Source organism: Panthera leo, chromosome D4 (assembly GCF_018350215.1).
Source record: "Panthera leo isolate Ple1 chromosome D4, P.leo_Ple1_pat1.1, whole genome shotgun sequence".
In the NCBI taxonomy this organism is placed as follows: domain Eukaryota; kingdom Metazoa; phylum Chordata; class Mammalia; order Carnivora; family Felidae; genus Panthera; species Panthera leo.
In genome coordinates, this window is record NC_056691.1 from 40,214,007 (window position 1) to 40,227,021 (window position 13,015).

Here is a 13,015-nt window from a genome sequence, read left to right on the forward strand (position 1 = left end):
TTCCTTTAATATGGGAAATGGTATTACTCACCCTCCATCAGCAAATGACCTTTGTGTGGACAGTGGAGTAGATCATTCCATTTATCTCATCTCCCGTGATTACCAGTTTATATTTGCAGAATAGCTCTTTGTGGTAAGTGGATGGGGTATTGTCTGTGACCTCAGAACATCACTGCTTTTTATTCTATGGGCTTCTTCAACTATCCTGCCTGAAACCTTGACCTTGTTACCAAATCAGGCCACTGATTCAGCTTTCACTCTTATGTTTCTTCTCCTTATGATGTCAATCTAAAGTTAGAATTAATTAAAAAAAAATTTTTTTTAATGTTTATTTTTGAGAGAGAGAGAGAGAGAGAGAGAGAGAGAGAGAGAGAGAGGCAGAGTGTGAACAGGGGAGGGGCAGAGAGAGAGGGAGACACAGAATCCGAAGCAGGCTCCAGGCTGAGCTGTCAGCACAGAGCCCGATGAGGGGCTCAAACTCATGAACCGCGAAATCATGACCTGAGCTGAAGTCAGAGGCTTAACCAACTGAGCCAGCCAGGCACTCCTAGAATTAATTTAAATATGGAAAAATCAGCCAAAATGCCCAACAATACCAAAGAGCTGATTAAATTATGCTATGTTAGCTCCATGCAGGGCTATGAAGCTTTTGAAATTATTCTAAGAGCCATTTAACAACAACTTAAAAGTCTAAGAGAAAACAATCTTCTGTGTCTGCAAAAACATAACAGTCATCACAGAGCAAAAGGAGGCATGGAACGTCACAAACTAAAACCAGAAGTACACTTGTACCTTGCGCTGCTCTAAAGCTCGACTGATTGTTCATCTTTTTCAGGTACGGACGTATTCAGATACAATTCACATACGGTCCAATTCACCCGTTTGAAGCACACAGTTCACTGGTTTTGAGTATATTATAGAGTTGTGCAACCAATACCACAATCTTTGAACATTCCACTTCTGGGTATTTATCCAAAGAAAGTGAAAACACTAACTTGAAAAGGTATTTGCACCCTCATATTTATTGCAGCATTATTTACAACAGCCAAAATATAGAAGCCATCGATGGAAGAATGGATAAAGAAAATGTTGTAGACACATACAGTGGAATATTATTTAGCCATAAAAAATAAAATCTCAGGGCACCAGGTGGCTCAGTCGGTTAAGCTTCCAACTCTTGATTTCGGCTCAGATCATGATCTCACAGTTCATGAGATTGAGCCCCATGTCAGGCTCCATGCTGGGAATGGAGCCTGCTTGGGATTCATTCTCTCTCTCTCTCTCTCTCTCTCTCTCTCTCTGCCTTCATCCCTCCCTCTCTCTCCCTTCATCCCTCCCTCTCTCTCTCTCCCTTTGTCCCTCCCTCACTTGTGCGCATGCTCATGGCATGCGCACTCTCTCTCTCATCTCAATATTCTCTCAATAAATAAATACAATCTTGCCGTTTTGCAACAACACGGATTGACCTTGAGGGCATTTTGCTAAATAGTGTGATAAGTCAGTCAGAGAAATACAAATACCATACATCTCACTTATATGTGGACTCTAAAACAAACAGGGGCCCCTGGGTGGCTCAGTCAGTTAAGTGTCTGACTTCGGCTCAGGTCACGATCTCATGGTTCATGAGTTCAAGCTCTGCATCAGGCTCTGTGCTGACAGGCTAGGAGCCTGGAGCCTGCTTTGGATTCTGTCTCCCTCTCTTTCTGCCTCTCCCCTACTCGAGCTCTGCCTCTCTCTCTCTCTCTCTCTCAAAAATAAATAAACATTAAAAAAATTTTTTTCTTGGGGCACCTGAGTGGCTCAGTCGGTTGAGCGTCCAACTTTAGCTCAGGTTAAGATCTCGCAGTGTGTGAGTTTGGGCCCCGCATAGGGCTCTGTGCTGACAGCTCGGAGCCTGGAGCCTGCTTCGGATTCTGTGTCTCCCTCTCTCTCTGCCTCTCCCCAACTCATGCTCTGTCTCTATCTCAAAAATAAATAAAACATTAAAAAAATTTTTTTAACTTTTTTTTCTTAAATAAATAAAACAAACAACAAACAAAATAAAAACAAGCTCATAAATTGGCGGTTGCCAGGGGTGGGGCATGGGAGGTGGGAGAAATGGGTTAAGAGGGTCAAAGGTATTAACTTCCCATTATAAAATACATAAATCATGGGACTATAATGTACACGGTAACTATAGTTAATAATACTTGCATATTTGAAAGTTGCTAAGAGAACAGACCTTAAAAGTTCTCAACACAGGGGTGCCTGGGTGGCTCAGTAGGTTGAGCGCCCGACTTCGGCTCAGGTCACGATCTCACAGCTCGTGAGTTCGAGCCCTGCGTCGGGCTCTGTGCTGACAGCTCGGAGCCTGGAGCCTGCTTCTGCTTCTGTGTCTCCCTCCCTCTCTGCCCCTAAGCCACTCGCATTCTGTCTCTGTCTCTCTCAAAAATAAATAAACATTAAAAAAAAAGTTCTCAACACAAAAAAATTTTTTTGTAGCTGTGTATGGTAACAAATGTTAACTAGACTTATAGTGTTGCATTACAGTCCACAGTACTGAATCATTATGGGACACATCTGACATTCACACAACGTAATATGCCAATTATACCTCAATTTTTAAAAGTTTATGATATATTAAGTGCAAAAAAAAGTAAATTAGTACACATCCAGGCACACTACGGTTCCAACTATAAAACTAAGGCTAGGATGGGACAAACTAAAATCCTAAATTAATTGTGTTATAGTAGCAAAAGTATGGGTGACTTTTTTCACCTACGTCTATCAATCAAAATTATGTGCTTAATTTTTTAACCATAAAGAAAATCTCATTTAACATTTCAACCTCATTCTGTTGCTCCAAATACAAAAATGATCCAAATGAGGTCCTCATCCCTGGAGCTATGTTCAATATTTAATTCCCCATGTGGAGAATATATTCAGTATGGGGCTAACCACTCCATCAGTGCCCATCTTTTTCCAGTTATGAAATGGGAGTTAACTGTTATAATTTTCTCTGACTTTTCTTGAACTTCTATGCCCTTTGCCATGTTTATCACCATGGAAGCTTTCACGTTACTTCTGTGGTCAGAACACTCCGAAGGAGAGGCACCTGGGTGGCTCAGTCCATTAAGCAGCCGACTTCAACTGAGGTCATGATCTCACGGTTCTTGAGTTCAAGCTCCTATCAGGCCCTGCGCTGACAGTGCAGAGCCTGCTTGGGATTCTCTCTCTCTCCCTCTCCTTCTCTGTCCTTCCCCCACTCGTGCTTCCACTCTCTCTCTCAAAATAAATAAATAAACTTAAAAAAAAAAAAAAAAAAGAACATTCCAAAGGATAAGACCGTTATCTTGGGATAATACCTGAACGATTAGGAGGTTCAGGAGCAACACTTACAAAGGCTGCCATTTAATAGAATCATTCATCAAAAGATAAAGCCTCTATTTAAGATAACAAATCAGGCAATGTCAGAACAAGAAAACTTTGGATATCATCTGGGTATCTTGGAATATCATCCTCCCATTTTAAAAGAAGCCAGAGGCCTAGAATGATGAGGCATGCCTTCCAGAGTCTCACAGCCGCAGAGCTGGGACTGTAAACCCAGATGGCCTGATTCCCCTTCTACTATGCCAGCTGCTTCCAGGAAATGGAGCTTTCAGCAAACTGGAGAGGGGCCTCCGGTACAACCAACAGCTATCACTAGAAAAATTAAATTGTGATAAAAGTTCAACTTGAAAACAATCTCTGTGTCTGCAAAAACATAACAGTCATCACAGAGCAAAAGGAGGCATGGAACGTCACAAACTAAAACCAGAAGTACACTTGTGCCTTGTGCTGCTCTAAAGCTCAAAATAATTGTTCATCTTTTTCAGGTACGGACGTATTCAGATACAATTCACATACGGTCCAATTCACCTGTTTGAAGCACACAGTTCACTGGTTTTGAGTATATCATAGAGTTGTGCAAGCAATACCACAATCTTCGAACATTTTCAACACTCCAAAAAGAAATGCCATACCCTTCAACTATCTCTCACACACACACACACACACCCACACACACACCAGTTCTCCCATCCCTAGGCAACCACTAGTCCACTTTCTGTCTTTATAGATTTACCTGTTCTCAATATTTCATATAAATGGAGTCATGCAATATGCTGTCTTCTGCAACTGGCATCTTTCCTTTAGCCCCCGTACCCCCAAGGCTCGTCCACATTGCAATGTGTGTCATTCTTCCCCTCTTCTGACTGCAATCACCCAGACCCTTGCAGCCCAAGTGCTATGTCCTTGTGATGCATACAAATTAACATGGGCAGATGTGCACAGGGAAAGGACAGGAAAGTGGTTATAAAAAAAGAAAGAAAGAAAGAAAGAAAGAAAGAAAGAAAGAAAGAAAGAAAGAAAGAAAGAAAGAGAAAAGAGAAAAGAAAAGAAAAGAAAAGAAAAGAAAAGAAAAGAAAAAAGATTTCCGGCTTTGCTTTTCATACTTACTTTCATTTTGTAAAGCAGCCTCAGCCTTTTCAACAGTTACCAACAGATTTTCAGAAAGGTCTTTTCTCTTGCTCACTATTGGAAAACCATTCCAGACATACATCATTTCCTAATGAGGAAGAATGAAAAACCATTCGCAATTATGTGAGGTTATTCAATGTCCTTTACAACAAAGAAACTACTTCCTTGGTTGCTAGAGATCTCAAGACAACATTCTGAGATCATTCTCCTTAGCTTTCCTCATATGGAGTATAGTGCATATAATTTCCCCTTTTCTTGTTTTATGATATGCCTTTTTCCCTTTTATACCGTGAAGTAATTCAATATATATAGTATATTAGGTTTTTACTGAAAAAATGTACTCATTCATTTAAGCATCTCCTGGTATTCAGTTCTTTTGGCAGATAATAGGTTACAAATACAGAAATAAATAGAATACTTTTAACTGATACTATAAACAATTGTTATTTGCTATAAATTTTTGTTGTTATATTTAAGTAAAGGGAAACATTTTAAAATATCTGCCAATTGTTTACATAAAATGTTTCCAAGGACTTCACTGGGAATGAACACAGAAAATATTTTAATGGCTCTTTTATATCATTAAAAACATGTGACAGTCCAGCAATGCAATCCAATATGCAGAAAATGCATTCATTTAAAGGCCATATGGCTGAATGACAGCACCGAAAATGTAAACTAATGATTTCTCATTGCAAATTACGTTTCATAGGCTAACAGATGAGAATGTTTTTGGACCAAAAGCAAATATGCTTTTGCTTGAAAATATTTTTCTAACTTTCCTGGTAGTACAGTTCATATTTTTAAGGGTCTGAAATAAGCAAGATAATTAGTATCTTTTTAGAGATAAATGAATTTTAAAATATGATAAAGATATTGTTTGAACAGCTTCTCACAGGGAAGTAGTGGAAATGAGGAAAACACATTTGAGTGACAACAAAGTTATCTCTACTCTATGGCACTGAAAACTAAGATCATAACACTCTATTTTTTTTTTTTCTAACAGTTTCTTGTTGCTAACAATGTTAAGACCTCAACTTAATACTTAACGGAATAGTTATGTGATGATTTTTTTAATTTTGTTTTTATCAATAGGCTCTTTTATCAGAAAGGGGCACCTGGGTGGCTCAGTCCATTAAGCATCTGACTTTTGGTTTCGGCTCAGGCCATGATCTCATGGTTTGTGAGTTTGAGTACCATGTCAGGCTCTGAGCTGAGGGCGCAGAGCCTGCTTGAGATTCTCTCTCTCTCTCTCTCTCTCTCTCTCTCTCTCTCTCTCTCTGTGTGTGTGTGTGTGTGTGTGTGTGTGTGTGTGTGTGTGTCTGTCCCCTGCTCACACACTCTCTCAAAATAAATAAACTTAAAAGAAGAAGAAGAAGAAGAGGAAGAGGAGGAGGAGGAGGAGGAAGAAGGCAAGCTCATATTTGAGATTTTATGAAAAATGGCAATTCGGTGAGATTCCTAGTTACCACAAATTCAAACCAATTCTACCCCCTTAAACCTGCAGAAAGAAGTGCAGTGAGTTACCCTTCCTTAAAACCCTTAATGATCAAAGCAGGCTATAGTTATGTACACACCAGCATCTAGGCTGTAGGGCACAGAAAGGACTATTATGCTTTAGAAAGTTCTTGCAAAAGTTCTATGACACAAAGAAAAAAATTCCCAATGCAAATCACTTGATAGAAATCAATCAGGAACAGATCTAAAAGCTGTATATGGTCAACCAGCAGCAGGCTCCCGTGTTAGCTGGAAAGGGGGATGTTTGGTCATTTTTGTGATTTGCATGGTGTTCCTGTTTTTATCTATGCTCAGATAGGATTGTAAAGTGATATTTTTGTCTCACTCCATCACAGGCACAGAATAACCTGGTCTGACAGTGGTGATCTCAGAGATATCTTAAGCGGAGAATACGTGGACCTGGGAACTAGGTACAGGCTAGCTCCTATCTGACACCTGCTGGGGGCTGCAGTGCTCTTTTTCACAGACTATAGAAAGAGCTCCTATGAGTCGATGACAAAAAAACTAATGAAAACTTACATTAGTATATGAACAAGTCACAAAAGAAGAAATAAAAATGAATCAGCACATGAAAAGATGCTCAACCACACCAACAGGCAAATGCAAATTAAAAGAGCAAAACACTGTTGGTAGAAATTTAAACCAGTACAGCCTTTCTGGAGGGCAATGTGGCAATGTTAAATAGTAAATGCATACACCCTTCAACCAGGAATTCCATTTCTAGAAATATTTCCAGAGAATTATATGACCATGCACACACACACACACACACACACACACACACACACACACAAAGTAAGTCAGGAAACCCCAAAGGAGGACTACAGATGTCAGCTTGCACGTAACGGCTTTTCTATGGTATGTGACACCTACGTAAAACCAAAGCCCCAAAGAGCCAGAATAATTTGAAATATTCAGGACTTTTTAAAGAAATCTCCATTAAGAAAATTTAAGTTGAAATTATGCTTTCATGAAGCCTAGCCTAAACAGCATAACAATTAACAATGTGAGCTCCAACTTGTACCCCAATGTTTATAGCAGCACTCTCAACAATAGCCAAATTATGGAAAGTGCTTAAATGACCATCAACTGATGAATGGATAAAGAAATTGTGGTTTATATACACAGTGGAGTACTACGTGGCAATGAGAAAGAATGAAATATGGCCCTTTGTAGCAACGTGGACGGAACTGGAGAGTGTGATGCTAAGTGAAATAAGCCTACAAAGACAGATACCATATGTTTTCACTCTTATGTGGATCCTGAGAAACTTAACAGAAGTCCATGGGGGAGGGGAAGGGGAAAAAAAAAAGAGGTTAGAGTGGGAGAGAGCCAAAGCATAAGAGACTCCTAAAAACTGAGAACAAACTGAGGGTTGATGGGGGGTGGGAGGGAGGGGAGGGTGGGTGATGGGTATTGAGGAGGGCACCTTTTGGGATGAGCACTGGGTGTTGTATGGAAACCAATTTGACAATAAACTTCATATATTGAAAAAAAAAATACAAAAGGGAGTATATGTCATACAAAAGATGGTACAAAACAAGATCTGTTTAACTTCAGTTGTCTGATGAATTAAAATAAAGCAAAGACCCAGCAAAAAAAAAAAAAAGAATGTGAGCTCCAAAACTTCACTGCTGAATACAACAGCCTCCAACCAATTAGGGCACTTGAGCACGGAAGTGTGGCTATTCCAACCTGACATGTGCCTTAAGAGTAAAATACACACTAGATTTCAAATAATTAGAACAACAGAAAAGAATACGAAATATCTCATTAAGTTTTTATTGGTTACGTGCTCAAACAGCAACATTTTATATATACTGGGTTAAACAAAATATATTCTTAAAATTATTTTAATTTTTAAATTTTTACCTTTTAATTTTTAATGTGGCTGCTAGAAAAGGCAGAAGCATATACGTGGCTTGCATTAGAATTCAACTCAACTTCAATTAAGCTGACTCACGTCTCTGCCTCAATTTTCTTATCTATAAAATGGGGCTATAAAGAGAAAGTACCCTTATGGTTACTATAAGAATTAAAGGATACATTTTTTAAAATAGGCTTTCAAAAAATATTAAATGATATATTTTTTTTTAATTATTTTAATGTTTATTTTTGAGCGACAGAGACAGAGTGCGAGCAGGGGAGGGGCAGAAAGAGAGGGAGACACAGAATCCGAAGCAGGTTCCAAACTCTGAGCTGTCAGCACAGAGCCCGATGCAGGGCTCAAACTCATGACCTGAGCCGAAGTCAGATGCTTTACAAACTGAGCCACCCAGATGCCCCTAAAGTGATATATTTTTAAAATACCATAATGCCTAGAACATACCAACTGGTCAAAAAACATTAGCTATAATTTTTACGATTATTCCATTTTTAATAATTTATAAATCTTCGCCTTAGAAACACCCTTACAGTGGCTTTTAATTGAGTTAAACTTCACAGCAAAAGTTAGGTATGCTCCCTGCTGCTACGACAGACAATTTATTTCTAAAACACAAACAGGAAATAAAATAAAGGCAGATACCAGGGCGGGCAAGACGAGCTTCACAGGTGCAGGCAACGAAGAGGAGTAACGTCGAGACTTCCTCACAGCAAACTTCTCGGTGGGGATGGATTTCCCCGCAATTCTCTGCTTCAGACTCTCCACCTGTCTGCAAAGAGCCCAACCCCAACCCCAGCAACAGGTCATTAGAACACATACGTTACTGACACCCGCAGTTTCCATGCTGTGCTCCCCAGAACGGCAGCATCGGCAGTATCTGGAAATTTGTTCCAGATGCAAATTTTCAGACTCCACCACAGACCTAAGATCGATGACCCCAGAGCTGCACCCAGCAATCCAGAGGCCGGTGAGTCCTCCGGGTGATTTGGATGTGTGCTCAAACGCGAGAACCACTGGGGGCCCCTTGGTGGCGCGGTCAGTTAAGCGTCCATCTCTTGGTTCGGGCTTAGGTAATGAGCTCATGGTCGTGAGACTGAGCCCCTCCCCCGCCCCCCACCTTGGCCTCCATGCTGACAGGGCAGAGCCAGCTTGGGATTCTCTCTCTCCCTCTCTCCCTGCCCCTCCCCCACTCACTCATATGCATATGCACGCTCTTTTGTGCTCTCGCTCCCTCTCAAAATAAATAAATGAAGTTAAAAAAAAATGTGAGAACCACTGATTGACACACACTTCCCTCTAGTTAACTTAGCTCATGTCTTAATCTATCAAACACAATCAAAGAAATCTAGATATAAAATTGGCAATCTTCATAAGTAAGCAGGAAAGAGTCCCAAGTATTTACTTACACTGTGGATGCCCAGGGAAAGGAAAAGTGTGCATGGTACATTTCCTATTCCTACCTATTCTTACCTATTCCTACCTATTTGCTATGGCACAGATCTGTAAGATAATATGCCTCAAACACAGCCGTCGACTAATGTACTCTGAGCAAAAGTTTACCAAACACTGGTTATTTTGAAAATAATCAGCTAAGGTCGCGCACCACGTTTACAAACTTCCTCTTAAAAGTCTAAGGAATCCCAATTGCGAAATTCACAAGCCCATAAAAATGAGCATAGGATGGAGAGACCCCATGTTCCCAGAGCACTTTCTTACACACAAATTTATAAGTGCATCCAACAGGCTGCTGCTCAGCGAAATATCCAATTACATCACTGAAAGAAAAGATGAAACAAGAGACAAAACACTACAATAAGAGGACAAGATTGTGTTCGGTTATTTCTGGGCACAATTTGGGGATAGGAGTTTTAAGGCAGAATGCTCATGATTGGATTGATGTTCGGTCACATCAGTGGAAGAAGCGGTGGAAATGTGAGGCGGGGGCCGAGGGCGGAGGACAGGAGCGTGTACGGCACAGGAGACCGCAAGGTTTGAACACTGCACAGGCTGTATGAAGAAAACACTCATTTGGGCAACTCTCCTCTCATTGTCCTGACAAATTAGATGCTGTCATACAGCAGACCTCGAGCTTTCTCCTGAAAATGAGACTGATTACATGTTGCACAGAAATTACTTTGATATGAAGAAAATTCACTCTGAGGTGGAAGAAATAAGAGAGACTTAAAAGACTTCATTGTATCTTAATATTCCATTCCATTCCTTTTGTTGTTTGTGGGAAACAAGGACACGCATTGTACCAGTAAGAGGTGGCGTTTTTCATACCACGCCTTCCACTGAGGTTGATTCTACAGTTAGCATACACGGTCCTATGTTCAAAGAGAGCTTTCAAAAAGAAGATAAAAAAGCGGTCCTAGTCGTATCTTCAAATCTGCTCTGACAAGTCTGACAGTTCGGCTAAGATGCTATTTCTCATAACGTGGGCACAGAACGCAGTACTCCATGTAAAAGGTTTTGTCGTTAATTATGTCTGAAGATGTAGCAGGGCTTCTCTGTTCCTTAACTTTCTCATCTCCAGGGCTCATCTCCTCCCCTCTACCAGAGCCAGCGGGCCCCGCAGCTGTATCTTACACCACTTCGTCACCTGCAACTTTTCTACTCAAAGCACAAACCCAAGCACACCACTCTGAATACCCTTCTCTTTAACTTGGCTGCTCTAGTAAGACTTTCAGTCTACTTGCCCTTCAACTTTCTCCCTGTCCGCAATCTCCCTCTCTCTCCCTGTTCCTCCATATGCCTGCTTAGATCGCCCTGTCCTTTACGGCCGCACTCAATGGCCTCAGACCTAAACTCCCTTGTCCTCTGCCTAGTCGCTACACTCACCTGGCAAAAACCCAGCTCTGGATGATGTTCAGTGTGCCTCTTCCCTGCACCTGCAGTGAGAGCTGACGGGTATCTCCGTCAATTCATCAGCACCGCCTTCAGATGGGCCCTTGTGCTACCTGCCATTCCTGCTACAGTGTTTCTCTCACCACCTCACTGTCCCGCTCTCTGCAACAATTGATTCCGAACACTCTCCATCCCCCTCGCACCTCCAGCCCACTCCTCCCTCTTTCAATAGATGACCCTGACTCCTCCTTTGTAAAGAAAGACACAAGTTAGGAGTTGGAGAACCCTTCCTTGCATATTACACAAGCTTGCCTGCCTTGTGTAGGCTTGCCTGCCTCTGCACCTATCCTGGGCTTCCTCCCTTCTGATCCAGTAGAGGACCTGGTCCTCCTCCTAAATAAAACCAACCATGCCATCAGTGCTTTGGATTCGAACTCCTCCTGCCTTTTCAGCAAACTTACAAATATCAACTATCCCATTTCTTGCTTGTATGTGTAACTTCTCTTCTTCACTTGGATCTTTCCCAGTGGTTTCTAAGAATGCTCACAACTCTCCCATTAAAACATTCTCTGTCATGATATCTCCCTCCAACTACCAACGCTCTCTCTCCCCTCCCCTTCATAGTCAGAATTATCCAGGGATGCATTTATACTCAACTCTACATTTCCCTATGTCCCATTCACTCTTCAGCCACCTCCAGTCTGACTTCCACCTCTACTCGAGTACGTTACCAGCCCCTGCTAGGGTTACCGAGGATCCTGTCCCTCTGTCTTGTGTTTAAATGGAATATTGTGTGTTGTGAGATGTATTTTGAGTCACGCTTGACCTTTCTTTTCTTTTGACCTATATACAGCTGACCCTTGAACAACATGGGGGGTGGTTAAAGGCACCGACCCCCACAGAGTCAAAAATCCACATATAATTGGGGCTCCTGGATGGCTCAGTTGGTTAAGCGTCCAACTTCGACTCAGTTTATGATCTCATGGTTTGTGGGATCGAGCCCCATGTCGGGCTCTGGGCTGACAGCTCAGAGCCTGGAGCCTGCTTCGGATTCTGTGTCACCCCCTCTCGCTGCCCCTCCCCTGCTTGCGCACACATGCTCTCTCTCTCTCAAGAATAAACAATAAAAAAATTTTTTTAAATCCCTAACTTTTTGACTCCCCCAAAGTTTAACTACTAATAGCCTTCTGTTGACCAGAAGCCTTATTGATAACAAACAATTGGTTAACTCATATTTTCTATGTTGTATGTATTAATACCATATTCTAACAATAAAGTAGGCTAAAGAAAATCTAAGCAAATCATAAGAGAAAATACAGTATCAGTATTATACTGTATTTATTAAAAAAAAAAAAAAAAGAAAGAAAAAAAGAAAAAACCTGCGTGTAGGTGGACCCACACAGTTCAAATTCATGTTGTTCGAGGGTCAAGTGTACATAAAATGTAGCATAATGTCCTATCAAATATCACCTTTTGGCTCTTCATTTTTTTAATATGAAATTTATTGTCACATTGGTTTCCATACAACACCCAGCGGTTAGCTCTTTAATGTGCAGTGCTCCTTCCTGTAGCAGGGTCATCTCTGGTTTCTGTTCCCCTCGTCTGAAACTGTATCACTGCAAGTCCCTGCTGCCCCAGCAGCTCCTCCTCCACCTTCAGACACCACCTCACTCGTCGCGCCTCTACCCTCTTATATACACTTCTCCTCCCATTGGGGGATGGGCCGGGGATAGCGGGTCCTGGCGGCGATGCAAGTTATTATCAGCTTCTGGCTTGCTAACTGTGGTCTCAGTCACCCCGAGCGGAAAGAACACCAGGTTTGCTCAGGAAGACAGAACATGGTGAGTTGAAAATGCTTTCACATGTCCAAGTGAAGGGGGCAAATGGAAACTGGATATACAGGTCTGGAGCTCAGTCAGGAAATCTGAACTAGGGATGTAAACTTGGCCTGGCTGAGATTTCCTAAGGTTGAGTGAGGCTCTAAGACATCAACATGTAACAGCTGGATAAAACAGGATGAGTCTACAGAGCTACTAAGATGGGATGGCAAGAAGAGTAGGAAGAAAAAAATTACTCAGGTATTGTAAGTTTGTAGTTATTTGCGTGACTATTTCATCGATGTCTGGTTCCACTAGCAGATCATAACCCAAGGACAGGAGCCACGCCTGTTTATTCAGCACCTCACACGGTATCCTTCATACAGAAGGTGCTCAAAAGTAAGATTACAGATGATTTATGGATACTTAGCTAAACAAAGTTAAACAGATT

At 41.4% G+C, this 13,015-nt stretch overlaps 1 protein-coding gene across 1 annotated transcript in view; it reads right to left on the reverse strand.

Annotated features, from left to right (window-relative positions):
- TTC39B (tetratricopeptide repeat domain 39B) overlaps positions 1–13,015 on the reverse strand; it is a 123,981-nt gene that overhangs the window by 11,779 nt on the left and 99,187 nt on the right. The window contains 2 exon segments of the mRNA XM_042912460.1: positions 4,477–4,585; positions 8,543–8,669. Of these exon segments, the coding sequence (XP_042768394.1) occupies positions 4,477–4,585; positions 8,543–8,669 (236 nt within the window).